General features: G+C 37.7%; 1 protein-coding gene across 1 annotated transcript in view; it reads left to right on the top strand.

The window, feature by feature from the left end:
* The window catches only part of LOC150086902 (uncharacterized), a 95,440-nt gene that overhangs the window by 54,974 nt on the left and 21,459 nt on the right, over nucleotides 1-19,007 (top strand). Inside the window, exon 13 of the mRNA XM_090372796.1 lies at nucleotides 5,200-5,592. Coding sequence (XP_090228922.1) covers nucleotides 5,200-5,592 — 393 coding nt within the window. The remainder of the gene's footprint in view (nucleotides 1-5,199; nucleotides 5,593-19,007) is intronic.

Below are 19,007 nucleotides of genomic sequence, written 5' to 3'. Positions count from 1 at the left end.
CTTCCTCCCAATTTTAACAACTCTACAGTAACTTCATCTTCCCCCGGGGCTTTCCGATTCTTCATTTTCTTCAGTGCATGTTCTACCTCATCAGGAAGAATATCGGGTATGTCGTATGTGTTGCTACTTTGCAATCCATCTTCCCCACTGCTGGTATCATTCCCTCGCTCCTTGTATAATTCTCTATAGTAGTCTTCTGCTATTTGAATTATGCCTTCTCTGCTGTTTATAAGTACACCATCGCTATTCTTCAGTTTCAGTATCATTTGTCTTTCTGTATTACTGCTCATGGCTGCTGATTTAAATCCTTTGTCTTCCCTTAATGCTTGTTCTACTTTTCTTGTGTTAAATCTTCTTATGTCCTCTCTGAGTCTCTTTCTAATGGTTTTGCATAACTCAGTATACTCAATTTTCTCCCTGTCAGTGTTTTTCGTGCTCTTCATTTGTCGTCTTTGGTTCATCATGACAAGTGTTTCTTGACTAATTTTTTCTTCTTTGGATTTCTGTTTCCCTATAGGTTTCTTGGGCTTTATCACTTTCAGAAAGTTGTAATATTCCTCGTCGATATCTTGGTCCTGAGCAGTCTGCAGAAGCTCAAACTTGTTCTTAAGTTCCAGTACATACTGCTTTTTCTCCTCCTCTGTTATCTCAAAGACCTTTGTATTATTTACTCGAGTCAGTTTTTTCCTTTCCTTTCCTACATCTATATCAAGTGTACATCTTACCATTCTGTGATCACTTCCTGTGAAAAAAGTTTTCGGATCCCTATATATATATATACGTATATGCATATACACCGATGAGCCAAAACATTATGACCAGCTAGTCGTTATGCAAATCGAAGCAACTGCAGGTGAACTACGGCGCGTGCGCGGGTCGGGACACGGTATGAAAAACACCTGATACTCACCTCCGTTAATCAGTGTTACTCTTGTTCTTCAGATGGGAAAGGCAGCAGACTTAAGTGAGTTTGACAAAGGCCAAATTGTAATGGCCAGAGGACTGGGTCAGAGCATATCCGAAACGGCAAGGCTGGTGGGATGCTCACGGTCAGCCGTGGTTAATACCTACCGAAAGTGGTCCGAGGAGGGGAAACCCACGAATCGCCGGCAATGTGTTGAGCGATCACGGCTCATCAGTGCTCGAAGTGAGCGAAGGCTCTCCCGGATGGTACGTGGCAACATAAGGGTGACTGTGGTCAACTCATCGGTAATTGGAATGCAGGCGACGGGAGGTATGTGTCACAATACACACTACATCGAACCCTGCTGAAAATGGGGCTGCGTAGCTGCAGGCCGTTCCGAGTGCCCATGCTAACCACGGTTCACCGGCCACAGCATCTACAATAGGCATGCGAGCATCGAAACTGGACCTTGAGTGATTGGAAGAAGGTCGTCTGGTCCTATGAATCACGTTTCCCGTTGCACCATGTGGACGGCCGGGTACGTGTGCGTCGTTTACCTGGGGAAGTGATGGCGCCTGGATGCACTGTAGAACGAAAACAAGCCGGCGGCGGGGTGTCATGCTTTGGGCGCTGTTCTGCTGGGATAGTCTGGGTCCAGTCATCCATGTGCCGGGCACTCTGACGATATAACGCCAGAGGTACTCATCAATTTATATAACAAATGCCTTATGGAAGAAATCTTTCCAGATGTATGGAAAAGTGCACTCATTAAAGTTATTCAAAACCAGGAAAGCCAGCTTCAGATCCGAAAGCCTACAGACCAATTTCGTTGCTAGCAAACCTAGAAAAATTATTTGAAAGACTACTTGCTCTAAGAATTATAAATCTCTTTGAAAACAGCAACCTAAATTCTCCCCGACAGTTCGGGTTTAAGAAAGGAAAATCTTGCAAAGATGCCCTTGTGAATCTCGTCCATCACATTGGGTCCTCTCAGGCTAAATATGAATTAGCCATTTTTATTGACTTCGAAGGCGCTTTCGACTCCCTGTGATGGGAAAGCACCCTCGATAGACTCGTCAAGACCAATTGCTCCCGACAACTGTTCCACGTAATTAGAAGCTACTTTCAAGACTATCAGAGTCATCTCAAAACAGCAGTCTCTAACAAGAAAAGTTTCCAGAGGGTGTCCCATGTTCTGTCTTGGGACCCATCATCTGGAATATAGCCCTAGACAGTTGGTTACTTCGCAGTTTTGATAAGACACACGCAATAGCATATGCCAACGATTTGACTCTCATCTTTGCAGGAAAATCTCGCTCGGATCTCCAATCTCTCGCCTACATGGTTCTATCTGATCTTCTTGCTTGGGCAGCTACTAATAAACTGAGTATATCTCCTTCAAAGACCAAGATGATGACTTTCAGGGGGGAAAATGATTATGGTAGACCTCCGCTCATTAAAATTAATGGCAGTTCCATCCCAATGGTTTCACAGCTCAAATATCTCGGAGTTATTGTTGATGACCGATTAAATATTGTGGCCCACGTCAACTATCTAACTTCAAAGATCAAAAAGTATACAAACGCTCTAATCAGAATCACCAAGGCTGAATGGGGATTAAATAGGAATACCCTTTCCCTATATTACAAGGCTGTTTTTGTCACAATGGTCACATACGCCTCTGGAGCGTGGTTTTACAGGGCAACAAACATCAGATTTAAAACTAAACTAATCACACTTCAAAGATCTATGCTCCTTTCCATGCTTCGCGCTTGCAGGACAGCATCCTCTGCTGCACTGCAGGTCTTGGAAGGTTGCTTCCAATGGACCTTCACCTCGTGTACAAAGGCATCTGCTACCGAATAAAACACAAAATTCCCACTGAAATTCTTGCCGTAACTTGTAATTTAGGTGCAAATATCAAGCAAGAGAAACTCAGAATATGGAAAAATCTGATAAACATCTGGCAAACCAGATGGGATACCAGTAAAACTTGGCACGTGACACGAAACTTTATATCAGATGTTACCTTTGCCACGGGAAGAAATGTTAAGAAATGGTTCAGCCCTAGTCTGTATTCATCATACTTAATCACTGGTCACGGATCCCTAAATTCAAAATTATTTCAATTCGGCCTTCGCAACCCACAGCTTTGCTCCTGCGGGTCCGAGGAAACGGGGCTCATGTGATTTATCATTCTTCCAACTACAATTGCTAAATATCAACAATAAAATCTTATCATAATAATTTTGGTGAGGGAAATGAAGCTATTTTCGTGGAAAATGAAGAATCCTTTCAGGCGTTCCATTGATCTGCACTAGAAGTATTCAGAAAAAGAAAAGAGATGTTGGCTGCTCCATCTCCTTCAACTGTCGGACCGCTGGCAAATATACCTACGCCACCATCTACAACAAACCCTTAAACTTCCAACCACTATCTTACGTGAATGTTAACTGTGCAATAGGCTTTTTGCATTTATCTAGAAATGTATCCTAAATTTCAAACAATAGAGAAGAGGAGAAAAAAAAAAAAAAACTTATGCTGATACTTGATTAAGCTCTTGGACTCTATGAAACTATTACTTACGTATTCTGAGCACCATTCACGGTTATCAAAATTATAAAATAGACCTACTTACCTGACAGGACGTACCTAGATAGGATATCTTGCTAGATAATTGTTTTTCCCAGAACAATTGATTTCAAACCAGAATGACTTACGATAGGACTCACCTGACAATACGAACTTGCCTTCTTCTTCCATGGATCGGCGTTTTTATTTTCTGTTTCTCCACAGCCCCTAAAGGGGTAGAAATTGTGGCCTCACGAGGGGAACTCTTTTGCGTACCACAGGAGTCCCAAGATTTGGGACTCCTGTGGTACGGGATTGCTGGCACTCACTGCTTTCTCCATGTAGATGCGAGATTATTAATTTTTTTTATCTTATATAAGAAAATATAAGAAAAATCGTATACATAAGAAAAATATAAGAAAAATCGTATATATAAGAAAAATCGTATACATAAGTAAAATATAAGAAAAGGTTTTTACCTTTTCTTATATAAAGGTGTATATAAGAAAAGGTAAAAACCTTTTCTTATATACACCTTTATTATTAATTTTATTATTATTTTTTTACTTTACGAATTTATCTATCTAATCTTTTTTCCTATTCTATTCGTATTTTAATTTACTTTTTATACATATTTAGTACTACTTTTTTTGTTGTTGTTGCGGGCACCCAAGGACTTCATTACTGTCTGTGGGTGCGGGATTTTCTTTTTCCTGACCTCTTGCCTTTCGCTCGAGGCGGGATTTTGCTGGTGCCTGGGATTGGGCTCCCTAGGGTTGGGTAAGGGGCCATAGCATCCACTAGTGTTGCACTTAACCAGTGGACTTTGGATGTTTTATTTTTGTAATAAACTTTGTTTTACCTTTTATTACAGTATAAAACTTGCATCGATAATAAAACACCTTTTTTAGTGTTTATTTACAATGCAAAAATTATTTTTGAAGTATTTTTAGTGTGTTCATTTTTGTAATACAGTATTTTGAAAAAAGCACAGTATTTATTTATTTTTCTGTGAACATTGGTGAGGCAAAGCAGATGAGGCAAGTTATAAAAATTGAAAAAAAAAAAAAAAAAATGTAAAGACATTTATAGTCTTTTTAGCACACTGATTGTAAATGTCTACATGTTACTCTTTTTTTTTTTTTTTTAATTGTATAACTTGTTCTGAAATAGAAATAAATTAACATAATTGTTTAAAATGCTTTCATCATTTTTTTTTTTTTATGGAAGGTAACCGACAACGTAATTACTGGTAAAAACACTCAAATATCCCACGCCGCTGCTCTGTACACCCAATGAAAACGGGGGAAGTTTGCCAACGAAAGGCAGTTTTAACTAGTGTAGTTGTACTGCTCCAATAAGAATATTAATTTCTTTTTTTTAAGTGGTATATATTATAATTATTAAAAAAGAGACCTTATTTTTAATTTAAAGATTTTTTTTAAAAAAGGATTAAATGTTTTCTTAATTAAACTGATATGAAAACTGAGAGATATCATTTTTTAATATCATGATTCTTTAAAGGAAATATGATTGAATGGTATAAATATATACATTCCAATGTTTTGAATTTATTACCATCAGGGCATATTCTAAATATCCCGAAGTTTCTTTGAAATAAATATTAATACTACACGTGATAATCCATTGTTTGGAATTATGATTTTCTGTATGCGCATTATAGTAGTTATGCTGTTTCTAACACACGGGTGGTTTTGTTCTAGGCAGTACTCAGTGGCCACAGAGTGGGTTCAATGACTTGGACCAAATGATACTGGAGAAAGTAAAGTCCGAAGACGATGACATCAAGTGCATGAGGACTCATCTCCTTCGTTACTTCAGGCGGAAAAAGGACCCCAAAGCAAGATTTGTTGTCGATGGACTTTCGCAGCAAAGTGCCAAAAAGGGTGTAGGTACCTCTGTTTCTCGGGAGAAACGCAAAGTTCGCAAGTTTTGGGATGAAGTGAAATGTGACCAGTGGACGATAGGCGATATTTACGGACCTATCCAGAGTGACGAGGATTTTAAAGACGATGTTGCAACATTTAATAAGCGAAAAAGTTGTTTGGCGTACCGACGCCTTGGACTAGAGAAGGCCAACGCTGAAATATACTCAGGTGAGTTTATAAAATTTCATGACTCATGTCGGGATCATTTCTGAAGGATACAAGCGTAATGCGTTGAGTCCTCACTCTTGGGTTAAAATTCTCTTATTTATTATTTTCAATCTTAATATATTTATTGCTACAATTAAACTCAAAATTTGTATACGGAAAGGACAATAGCCTACTAGCATAAGGTGTATTGAATGAAATGAATGTGGCAGCAAACGCAGAACAGAAAGCGTTGTTTTCTTAAGAGGTGGAGGATTAAAGGTATGTGCAGTAACAGCCAGCAGAGCACACCCATATATTGATGTTATATGTCAATACAAAGATGCAGCATGATAGAAATATGTAGACATCGAAATTTATTTATTTTTTTACTGCGTATCAGCATTATGACCGAAATGTCTGGAATAGTATAAGGAGAAGGACTCCCCCTCCCCACTCCAGGGGAACCTCCTGAGGTCGGTTAAGTACATTTCCGATTTTGGCGCGCCCACTGCACGGTACTGACCCCCTCGCCCCTCGTATTATACACTTTTTGTATCACTGAAACTTTCCTCGGGTGCCTTTGTTGGGAGCCCATATATAAATATATATATTATTATTATTTTTTTTTTTTTGAGGCCTGAAAATTTGTAAATGATGTTTGTGTGCAAGTCATTCTGTAAACAAAATGACTTTATACAAAGATCAACGATATTTTAATTTAATTTTTTAATTTAAATTCCTGATGGGCTTTCGCAGGTTTTGTGGTTTTTATTGTAATTGTCGTATTAAAAATACTATTTTTCGGATTTTTTAAACCACCTATTAAAATATTGAGAAGGCTCCTCTGCTGGTGGCGTTTATCGTACTTTAGGTTGCTCTTATCACCTAATATCATTTTGAAAGAGGCATTCGAGAAGAGGATGAGATTTTGTTCTGTGCTGCGACGAAGCTGTTTACATACTTAAGTCACAAAGGAAGTTAGATGTTTGCGTTGCGGTGTGTACGAGAGGGTAAACGAAACTGATAGGCGTTAAGTGGAGCGAAATTACAGAAATTACTTTTGACCAGAGAGAGAGATAAAATCGAAGCTATATACGAAGTGGTGTTTAACTTTAAATTTCAATATTTTCAATATTGTAATAAAGACACGGATACAGAAGAAAAATATTTTGTGGTCGGGAGCAGCTGGAAAAGATGGTACTTTTATAAAACCGATTATCAATAAGAAAAACAAAAAAAAAAAAAAAAAAAAATTCTTTTTATTCACAGTGGGTCCATTCTACCTTTTGTTAAAATTATGCATATCAGTTTTATCTTTAGCATTTTCATTATTTATTTATTATTATTATTATTATTTTTTTTTTTTTTTTTGCTTCGTTCTGAGGTGCAAGCCATAAGTTCATTTTAAGGTTGCCTCTCCTTTCACATGTGGGGGGGGGGTATTTATGATAATGTTATTTTATATATTATTCTTATTTCCCCTTTTAACAACTCCCCTTTATAATAACTCCCCACTTGCGCAATCTGACTATTTTACTTCACAGAAAATTTCCAAGTTCTAGGGGAAAATCTCCTTGATGAGTTTAATTCCCTTTGGATAGGCTTTTTCTCAGAATAACAAAGAGACACACAAATGTTGTATAATAAAAATACAGTTTATTGGACACTTTTACATAGATACATCAAACAAAAGAAATTTATTAAACTCATGACCAAATAGATTTAATTTCATCTTCTTATAACAGAATGTAAATGAGCAAAGTAATTTGCCTATTGAGCAAACTCAAGGAGGGCTATTTCCTTTACATAAATCATAAACAACTATCTCCTCCTTTAAACTAACAAAATGTTTCTACTTCCTTACTCCTGAGTTCAATTGACTTTCAAAAGAATCTATTAACATTCTCCTTTCATTACAAAACAATTCCTACTCCAAATTGATAAGCTCCGATACTCTTAATGTCAGTATAAATCATTACTCTGTTTTCTAACAGATTATAGCCTACAACCTTCTCTAATCTAGGTAATTATTACTATCAAATTTCTACAATTAACTACTTGCACATTCGGGGGTTACTGACATCCGTCTATCCCCTTTCAAAATTCATACTTAGTCATTCACTTATTTAACCAAATATTAACAAGTATCAATCACTTCAAAAATTTTATATCTATTCCCTTCCAAAATTTATCTATATATATTGACTTGCCCTGTGTAATGTCCTTCAGTTCATAACATTCACTAACTTATTCATTATAATATAGTACTACTTATACATATGTGTTCAATCAAAAGTTCTGATAAATTGGTTATCAAGTGTCTATAATCGATGTGATGGTGAGAGTACTTAAACAAACTAATCACTTACTGACATAACTTGGCAGACTTCACGGTACATCCTTCTCTAAGCGAGTAGGGGATCCTTTCTATCTGGGTCGCATCTCACAATCACTGGGGGCGTTCGACATAAGATGCTGGATTCCTTCCTGGGTACCTTTGTATTTCTTTATGGACGCATTAATTTCATCTGATCAGAATGGCTGTACTCTTTTTGTCCGGCTTCGGATTTCATCAGCTCCAGCGTACTTGCTCTCAGAATATCAGGCAATCTCGTTCCTTCATAATGGAGTTGACTCCTTCTCATCTGCTTTAAGGATCTTGAAAAATTTTCCCTCTTTTCTATGGCACGTGTTCGTCTCTCACTTCGAAACTCAGTCTACTTTGACTGACTGTCTGACCGACTTCGGCGCTCCAACTTCATCTTCCCACTTACTCGACTGCTTCTCTCACTACTTATTAGATCACTGACTTAACTGTTCACTTAAAGCTTATCTACCCCTCATACTCACTACACATTAGAACTTAGCCACTTTTCTCCACCGGCTACTCTATCTAAAAAAACTCATTCCTTTCTTTTCTTCTCCAACTCTCATCTTACTGCCCAACTCACTAACACTGACCCACTCTCATCTTCCTGCCCAACTCACTGACACTGACCCACTCTCATCTTACTGCCCAACTCACTGACACTCTCTCACTCTCATCTTACTGCCCAACTCACTGACACTGACCCACTCTCTTCTTCCTGCCCTCCGCACTTCTTCTCCCACTCACCCGACCAAAAACAATCTCTTACTCCTGAATTTTCCACGCCTCCCCACAGTGGGTTTCTTCCAATCACCTCTTTCCTATATTCATTTTTATCCTTTCATTTGTTGGCAGGTCAGCCAGCCTAGTGGCACGTGATTCACAATACCCCTCTCCTTTTTTATTTCCTACCTGTTAACATCCGTTGAGCTCTTTGATGTAGGCCGAATGCATCAAAACACCTCCTCCTGTGTCATCACAGCTTGTCTCTATAGCACTTCAGAAAAACCACAAATTGTGACACTAGCTACTATAGCATCTATTTTTAGAAACTAGTGTGCGTTTTGCCGTATGCGTTTCCGGTGCGTGACCCCTCATAAAACTTAAGTTGTTTTTGCAGCGCCGGACCCCCTGCTGGGTTTGTCATAGTATTCTCCGTCAGTTTTCTGTTTTGAGGGATGCAAAGCTAATTTTCCTGTTTTTCGTTCTTCCTACCTTTTAAGTTTTACAATCCTTACTGGATAAGTCTTGTTTATTGAAACTGACGCTATTAACATTTCTCCCAACGGCAAGAATCCAAAAAGGAAAACTAACTTCAGAAGTCAAAAAAATATATTTTATTTTTGTAAGATTTTCAGATCTTACAATTGCCGCTCCTCTCCCAAAAAAAAAATTATACCTGTGTAAAATTTTTTTTCCATTTTTTTTTTTTTTTTTTTTTTTCTATACTCCATCACCTTCCCTGGAATTTAACCACCTACATCTATTTACATCACTTTAATATACAACCACTTATTATACACTACCTTCTGATGCCAAATATTTACAATTATATACAAGTACATTAATTAAATGTATATTTTGGGCTTTACTAAAACTATTCCCATCCCATGTACTCATCAATTAATCCTCCCACTAAATATAATTGCTGGAGTCTGTTTGATTCTTTCAGTTTAATTGCCCTTTCTGCACTGTGATTCGCAAGTCCTTCTTTCCACTGTCCTGCTACTCCCGTTTGAGGTTTCCTATTTTTATTTTCTAGTCTCCCTTCCCTTTGAGATATTATTTGCCCTGAATTTTGCCTAACCTTCTCTGTTAATTCTACTAATTCCACATTCACTATTTTGTTTTCTGCTTGTTGCCTTGTTTCGTCATTTTCTCTAATTCTTCTCTTTCTCCTTAATCTTCTTAATTCTTCCTGCGCAATCAGAACTTTATCAACATCTTTTTTTCTTTGCGGTAACTTTTGACTCGTTCTTTGCACTTGCCTCTCATCGCCTTTCCTTATGTTTCCTTTCGCTTCCACCACTGCAGTCGGTGTCTTATATTTATCATCATTTTCTCTCATCTGATAACCAACTTTGATCCTATGGGATCTACTTTCGTTTTCGCTTGGCCCGGATTTCAGGTTTGTTGGTCGCCATGGATAGAACCGACCCCTCTTCAGTTTCCATTCATTTCTTGGGTCATCAGCTTTATATTCATCTCTGTGATGTACTCTTCTTGCTGGGCAAAATCTAGCGATATGCCCATATCTGTTACACCTATAACACTTGACTAGACTTGGATGATTCCATTTATGTCCTAGGGTGGCCACAACTATAGGTTCTCTATTCATAAACTCACTTCTATGTGTGTGTGGCTTCCTCCTTGTGCCGCCTGATTTATTGCTCCTTTTTTCACAGGAATTATTTTTCCAGCGTCTAAGATGCAGAGCATTTATGCTTATATGCTGCCCTTGATTTGTGCCCCTGTTGTGACAGTATTCATTTCTGCTCTCGTGATGCCTATCTCTGTACCAGCACTCCCTACCGTATTCCTGCCAATGGCTCCCCTTTCTATAATTAGTGCGCGCTTCCTCCCTTACCTGTTCTGAGTTTTTTGGCCTACTCAATCGATAGTCTCTATTTCGATCCCAATAATCTCCCCAGTTATTTTTATAACCCCGTTTTTCTCTCCTCCCCTCGAATCCTTCTGCTAGTTCGCCTCCCTTGCAGTCACGGGTCCAGTGATCTGTCCTTTGGCATCTATAGCACCACCTACGAATTCTACCCTTGTCAGCCTCTCCAGTTCTCCATCCTTCCCTTCCATCTCCGTTTTCCTCTAAGTAATTGTGTCTTCCCCAGGTCCGCGTATTCTCGCCTAACTGTTCCTTGTTCCCTTCCTTTATTTGTTTCTTGGTATTAAATTCTTCTAATAACTTGTTTAATTTGGCTTCCACCCCTGCGATCTGTTTCTCTAAACCATCTAATTTCTTATCCCTACTGTTTTCGGGTTTTGTTTCCCCTTCGGATACTAATATGTTAACATCCTTTCTAGTGTTCCCCCTACCGTGAAAATCTAGTTTCTCCTCTTCGACGGCCAATTGTACTGCCTCTGCTAAGGATTTTGGCTTACTCCTAAGTATTTCTCGCCTATATCTTTCTCTAATTCCCGATAAAAACTGGTCCATTAGAATTTTATCGAAGACGCCATTTTCATTTTCGGAAACTTCGGTGTTTAGTTTAATTGTTCTAAACTTCTTATAGTATTCTTCCACGGTTTCGCGACTGTTTTGTGTTATGTTACTTAGCCTATTGATTCCCTCCAGGAAGGTAATTTTCTCAGAGAATAGCTTTCTTAATATTTTCTCGAATTGTTCGAGAGTTTCAACTTCTGTGGACTGCGTAGTTTCTAAATATTTTCTCTGTGCTGCGCCTTCTAATTTAAACTCGGCCATAGTGACTACCTCTAATTCTGTTAGCCCTTCCTTTTCTTTTATCATTATCAGTTTACGCAGGAAATAGTCTACACTTTCCGATGGTTCGCCCCTAAAAACTTTTAAGAACTTACTTAATCTAAGGGATCCATTATTGTTACTCACTATGCTAGAACTTGTTTCCACTGATTCTTCCCTTCCATTATTTTCTGTTCTTTCCCTGTCCCTACTGCTATGTGCCCTTCTTGTAGCCATCTTTAATTTAATTGACAAATTAATTAACAGTAATATAATTGCCCTTTTTAAGTTTAATCTGTCCTAAATGCTTATCTCTTAGCCTAATAATGAATTCCTATACACTTAATTACTCCTAATGCTTCAATATTCCTTTCTTTATATTCACCTTTATCTACTCAATCCAAGTTCAATCTGTGATCAATTCACTAATACATAATTAAACGTGTTTCAAAGTTTAACACTTTAAATCTATAAATTTCTTATCTTAGCAAATTTATCTGATGATCAATCCAATACCATATAAATAATCAACTCAATGCTTAACTTTTTATCTCCACCATTATTTACCTTAATATTTTTCAACCAATATTCAATTTTATATTATACAACAATTCTAAATCGATATGATATGTATTCTGGCTCGCCAGCTGAATTTTTTTTCTCAGTTTCAGCAACTGGGCTTAACTTATTTCCTTGCTATTCTGGTACACTGCCTTCCGTTTGGGAATTATATCCTGGCTGGCTCGCCAATTGTGGGGGGGGGGGTATTTATGATAATGTTATTTTATATATTATTCTTATTTCCCCTTTTAACAACTCCCCTTTATAATAACTCCCCACTTGCGCAATCTGACTATTTTACTTCACAGAAAATTTCCAAGTTCTAGGGGAAAATCTCCTTGATGAGTTTAATTCCCTTTGGATAGGCTTTTTCTCAGAATAACAAAGAGACACACAAATGTTGTATAATAAAAATACAGTTTATTGGACACTTTTACATAGATACATCAAACAAAAGAAATTTATTAAACTCATGACCAAATAGATTTAATTTCATCTTCTTATAACAGAATGTAAATGAGCAAAGTAATTTGCCTATTGAGCAAACTCAAGGAGGGCTATTTCCTTTACATAAATCATAAACAACTATCTCCTCCTTTAAACTAACAAAATGTTTCTACTTCCTTACTCCTGAGTTCAATTGACTTTCAAAAGAATCTATTAACATTCTCCTTTCATTACAAAACAATTCCTACTCCAAATTGATAAGCTCCGATACTCTTAATGTCAGTATAAATCATTACTCTGTTTTCTAACAGATTATAGCCTACAACCTTCTCTAATCTAGGTAATTATTACTATCAAATTTCTACAATTAACTACTTGCACATTCGGGGGTTACTGACATCCGTCTATCCCCTTTCAAAATTCATACTTAGTCATTCACTTATTTAACCAAATATTAACAAGTATCAATCACTTCAAAAATTTTATATCTATTCCCTTCCAAAATTTATCTATATATATTGACTTGCCCTGTGTAATGTCCTTCAGTTCATAACATTCACTAACTTATTCATTATAATATAGTACTACTTATACATATGTGTTCAATCAAAAGTTCTGATAAATTGGTTATCAAGTGTCTATAATCGATGTGATGGTGAGAGTACTTAAACAAACTAATCACTTACTGACATAACTTGGCAGACTTCACGGTACATCCTTCTCTAAGCGAGTAGGGGATCCTTTCTATCTGGGTCGCATCTCACAATCACTGGGGGCGTTCGACATAAGATGCTGGATTCCTTCCTGGGTACCTTTGTATTTCTTTATGGACGCATTAATTTCATCTGATCAGAATGGCTGTACTCTTTTTGTCCGGCTTCGGATTTCATCAGCTCCAGCGTACTTGCTCTCAGAATATCAGGCAATCTCGTTCCTTCATAATGGAGTTGACTCCTTCTCATCTGCTTTAAGGATCTTGAAAAATTTTCCCTCTTTTCTATGGCACGTGTTCGTCTCTCACTTCGAAACTCAGTCTACTTTGACTGACTGTCTGACCGACTTCGGCGCTCCAACTTCATCTTCCCACTTACTCGACTGCTTCTCTCACTACTTATTAGATCACTGACTTAACTGTTCACTTAAAGCTTATCTACCCCTCATACTCACTACACATTAGAACTTAGCCACTTTTCTCCACCGGCTACTCTATCTAAAAAAACTCATTCCTTTCTTTTCTTCTCCAACTCTCATCTTACTGCCCAACTCACTAACACTGACCCACTCTCATCTTCCTGCCCAACTCACTGACACTGACCCACTCTCATCTTACTGCCCAACTCACTGACACTCTCTCACTCTCATCTTACTGCCCAACTCACTGACACTGACCCACTCTCTTCTTCCTGCCCTCCGCACTTCTTCTCCCACTCACCCGACCAAAAACAATCTCTTACTCCTGAATTTTCCACGCCTCCCCACAGTGGGTTTCTTCCAATCACCTCTTTCCTATATTCATTTTTATCCTTTCATTTGTTGGCAGGTCAGCCAGCCTAGTGGCACGTGATTCACAATACCCCTCTCCTTTTTTATTTCCTACCTGTTAACATCCGTTGAGCTCTTTGATGTAGGCCGAATGCATCAAAACACCTCCTCCTGTGTCATCACAGCTTGTCTCTATAGCACTTCAGAAAAACCACAAATTGTGACACTAGCTACTATAGCATCTATTTTTAGAAACTAGTGTGCGTTTTGCCGTATGCGTTTCCGGTGCGTGACCCCTCATAAAACTTAAGTTGTTTTTGCAGCGCCGGACCCCCTGCTGGGTTTGTCATAGTATTCTCCGTCAGTTTTCTGTTTTGAGGGATGCAAAGCTAATTTTCCTGTTTTTCGTTCTTCCTACCTTTTAAGTTTTACAATCCTTACTGGATAAGTCTTGTTTATTGAAACTGACGCTATTAACATTTCTCCCAACGGCAAGAATCCAAAAAGGAAAACTAACTTCAGAAGTCAAAAAAATATATTTTATTTTTGTAAGATTTTCAGATCTTACAATTGCCGCTCCTCTCCCAAAAAAAAAATTATACCTGTGTAAAATTTTTTTTCCATTTTTTTTTTTTTTTTTTTTTTTCTATACTCCATCACCTTCCCTGGAATTTAACCACCTACATCTATTTACATCACTTTAATATACAACCACTTATTATACACTACCTTCTGATGCCAAATATTTACAATTATATACAAGTACATTAATTAAATGTATATTTTGGGCTTTACTAAAACTATTCCCATCCCATGTACTCATCAATTAATCCTCCCACTAAATATAATTGCTGGAGTCTGTTTGATTCTTTCAGTTTAATTGCCCTTTCTGCACTGTGATTCGCAAGTCCTTCTTTCCACTGTCCTGCTACTCCCGTTTGAGGTTTCCTATTTTTATTTTCTAGTCTCCCTTCCCTTTGAGATATTATTTGCCCTGAATTTTGCCTAACCTTCTCTGTTAATTCTACTAATTCCACATTCACTATTTTGTTTTCTGCTTGTTGCCTTGTTTCGTCATTTTCTCTAATTCTTCTCTTTCTCCTTAATCTTCTTAATTCTTCCTGCGCAATCAGAACTTTATCAACATCTTTTTTTCTTTGCGGTAACTTTTGACTCGTTCTTTGCACTTGCCTCTCATCGCCTTTCCTTATGTTTCCTTTCGCTTCCACCACTGCAGTCGGTGTCTTACATTTATCATCATTTTCTCTCATCTGATAACCAACTTTGATCCTATGGGATCTACTTTCGTTTTCGCTTGGCCCGGATTTCAGGTTTGTTGGTCGCCATGGATAGAACCGACCCCTCTTCAGTTTCCATTCATTTCTTGGGTCATCAGCTTTATATTCATCTCTGTGATGTACTCTTCTTGCTGGGCAAAATCTAGCGATATGCCCATATCTGTTACACCTATAACACTTGACTAGACTTGGATGATTCCATTTATGTCCTAGGGTGGCCACAACTATAGGTTCTCTATTCATAAACTCACTTCTATGTGTGTGTGGCTTCCTCCTTGTGCCGCCTGATTTATTGCTCCTTTTTTCACAGGAATTATTTTTCCAGCGTCTAAGATGCAGAGCATTTATGCTTATATGCTGCCCTTGATTTGTGCCCCTGTTGTGACAGTATTCATTTCTGCTCTCGTGATGCCTATCTCTGTACCAGCACTCCCTACCGTATTCCTGCCAATGGCTCCCCTTTCTATAATTAGTGCGCGCTTCCTCCCTTACCTGTTCTGAGTTTTTTGGCCTACTCAATCGATAGTCTCTATTTCGATCCCAATAATCTCCCCAGTTATTTTTATAACCCCGTTTTTCTCTCCTCCCCTCGAATCCTTCTGCTAGTTCGCCTCCCTTGCAGTCACGGGTCCAGTGATCTGTCCTTTGGCATCTATAGCACCACCTACGAATTCTACCCTTGTCAGCCTCTCCAGTTCTCCATCCTTCCCTTCCATCTCCGTTTTCCTCTAAGTAATTGTGTCTTCCCCAGGTCCGCGTATTCTCGCCTAACTGTTCCTTGTTCCCTTCCTTTATTTGTTTCTTGGTATTAAATTCTTCTAATAACTTGTTTAATTTGGCTTCCACCCCTGCGATCTGTTTCTCTAAACCATCTAATTTCTTATCCCTACTGTTTTCGGGTTTTGTTTCCCCTTCGGATACTAATATGTTAACATCCTTTCTAGTGTTCCCCCTACCGTGAAAATCTAGTTTCTCCTCTTCGACGGCCAATTGTACTGCCTCTGCTAAGGATTTTGGCTTACTCCTAAGTATTTCTCGCCTATATCTTTCTCTAATTCCCGATAAAAACTGGTCCATTAGAATTTTATCGAAGACGCCATTTTCATTTTCGGAAACTTCGGTGTTTAGTTTAATTGTTCTAAACTTCTTATAGTATTCTTCCACGGTTTCGCGACTGTTTTGTGTTATGTTACTTAGCCTATTGATTCCCTCCAGGAAGGTAATTTTCTCAGAGAATAGCTTTCTTAATATTTTCTCGAATTGTTCGAGAGTTTCAACTTCTGTGGACTGCGTAGTTTCTAAATATTTTCTCTGTGCTGCGCCTTCTAATTTAAACTCGGCCATAGTGACTACCTCTAATTCTGTTAGCCCTTCCTTTTCTTTTATCATTATCAGTTTACGCAGGAAATAGTCTACACTTTCCGATGGTTCGCCCCTAAAAACTTTTAAGAACTTACTTAATCTAAGGGATCCATTATTGTTACTCACTATGCTAGAACTTGTTTCCACTGATTCTTCCCTTCCATTATTTTCTGTTCTTTCCCTGTCCCTACTGCTATGTGCCCTTCTTGTAGCCATCTTTAATTTAATTGACAAATTAATTAACAGTAATATAATTGCCCTTTTTAAGTTTAATCTGTCCTAAATGCTTATCTCTTAGCCTAATAATGAATTCCTATACACTTAATTACTCCTAATGCTTCAATATTCCTTTCTTTATATTCACCTTTATCTACTCAATCCAAGTTCAATCTGTGATCAATTCACTAATACATAATTAAACGTGTTTCAAAGTTTAACACTTTAAATCTATAAATTTCTTATCTTAGCAAATTTATCTGATGATCAATCCAATACCATATAAATAATCAACTCAATGCTTAACTTTTTATCTCCACCATTATTTACCTTAATATTTTTCAACCAATATTCAATTTTATATTATACAACAATTCTAAATCGATATGATATGTATTCTGGCTCGCCAGCTGAATTTTTTTTCTCAGTTTCAGCAACTGGGCTTAACTTATTTCCTTGCTATTCTGGTACACTGCCTTCCGTTTGGGAATTATATCCTGGCTGGCTCGCCAATTGTGGGGGGGGGGTATTTATGATAATGTTATTTTATATATTATTCTTATTTCCCCTTTTAACAACTCCCCTTTATAATAACTCCCCACTTGCGCAATCTGACTATTTTACTTCACAGAAAATTTCCAAGTTCTAGGGGAAAATCTCCTTGATGAGTTTAATTCCCTTTGGATAGGCTTTTTCTCAGAATAACAAAGAGACACACAAATGTTGTATAATAAAAATACAGTTTATTGGACACTTTTACATAGATACATCAAACAAAAGAAATTTATTAAACTCATGACCAAATAGATTTAATTTCATCTTCTTATAACAGAATGTAAATGAGCAAAGTAATTTGCCTATTGAGCAAACTCAAGGAGGGCTATTTCCTTTACATAAATCATAAACAACTATCTCCTCCTTTAAACTAACAAAATGTTTCTACTTCCTTACTCCTGAGTTCAATTGACTTTCAAAAGAATCTATTAACATTCTCCTTTCATTACAAAACAATTCCTACTCCAAATTGATAAGCTCCGATACTCTTAATGTCAGTATAAATCATTACTCTGTTTTCTAACAGATTATAGCCTACAACCTTCTCTAATCTAGGTAATTATTACTATCAAATTTCTACAATTAACTACTTGCACATTCGGGGGTTACTGACATCCGTCTATCCCCTTTCAAAATTCATACTTAGTCATTCACTTATTTAACCAAATATTAACAAGTATCAATCACTTCAAAAATTTTATATCTATTCCCTTCCAAAATTTATCTATATATATTGACTTGCCCTGTGTAATGTCCTTCAGTTCATAACATTCACTAACTTATTCATTATAATATAGTACTACTTATACATATGTGTTCAATCAAAAGTTCTGATAAATTGGTTATCAAGTGTCTATAATCGATGTGATGGTGAGAGTACTTAAACAAACTAATCACTTACTGACATAACTTGGCAGACTTCACGGTACATCCTTCTCTAAGCGAGTAGGGGATCCTTTCTATCTGGGTCGCATCTCACAATCACTGGGGGCGTTCGACATAAGATGCTGGATTCCTTCCTGGGTACCTTTGTATTTCTTTATGGACGCATTAATTTCATCTGATCAGAATGGCTGTACTCTTTTTGTCCGGCTTCGGATTTCATCAGCTCCAGCGTACTTGCTCTCAGAATATCAGGCAATCTCGTTCCTTCATAATGGAGTTGACTCCTTCTCATCTGCTTTAAGGATCTTGAAAAATTTTCCCTCTTTTCTATGGCACGTGTTCGTCTCTCACTTCGAAACTCAGTCTACTTTGACTGACTGTCTGACCGACTTCGGCGCTCCAACTTCATCTTCCCACTTACTCGACTGCTTCTCTCACTACTTATTAGATCACTGACTTAACTGTTCACTTAAAGCTTATCTACCCCTCATACTCACTACACATTAGAACTTAGCCACTTTTCTCCACCGGCTACTCTATCTAAAAAAACTCATTCCTTTCTTTTCTTCTCCAACTCTCATCTTACTGCCCAACTCACTAACACTGACCCACTCTCATCTTCCTGCCCAACTCACTGACACTGACCCACTCTCATCTTACTGCCCAACTCACTGACACTCTCTCACTCTCATCTTACTGCCCAACTCACTGACACTGACCCACTCTCTTCTTCCTGCCCTCCGCACTTCTTCTCCCACTCACCCGACCAAAAACAATCTCTTACTCCTGAATTTTCCACGCCTCCCCACAGTGGGTTTCTTCCAAT

Source organism: Mastigoproctus giganteus, chromosome 4 (assembly GCF_048544385.1).
Source record: "Mastigoproctus giganteus isolate SK-2022 chromosome 4, ASM4854438v1, whole genome shotgun sequence".
Lineage (NCBI taxonomy): Eukaryota > Metazoa > Arthropoda > Arachnida > Uropygi > Thelyphonidae > Mastigoproctus > Mastigoproctus giganteus.
The sequence above is the reverse complement of the archived record's forward strand: the minus strand, read 5'-3'. Positions and strand labels throughout refer to the sequence as shown.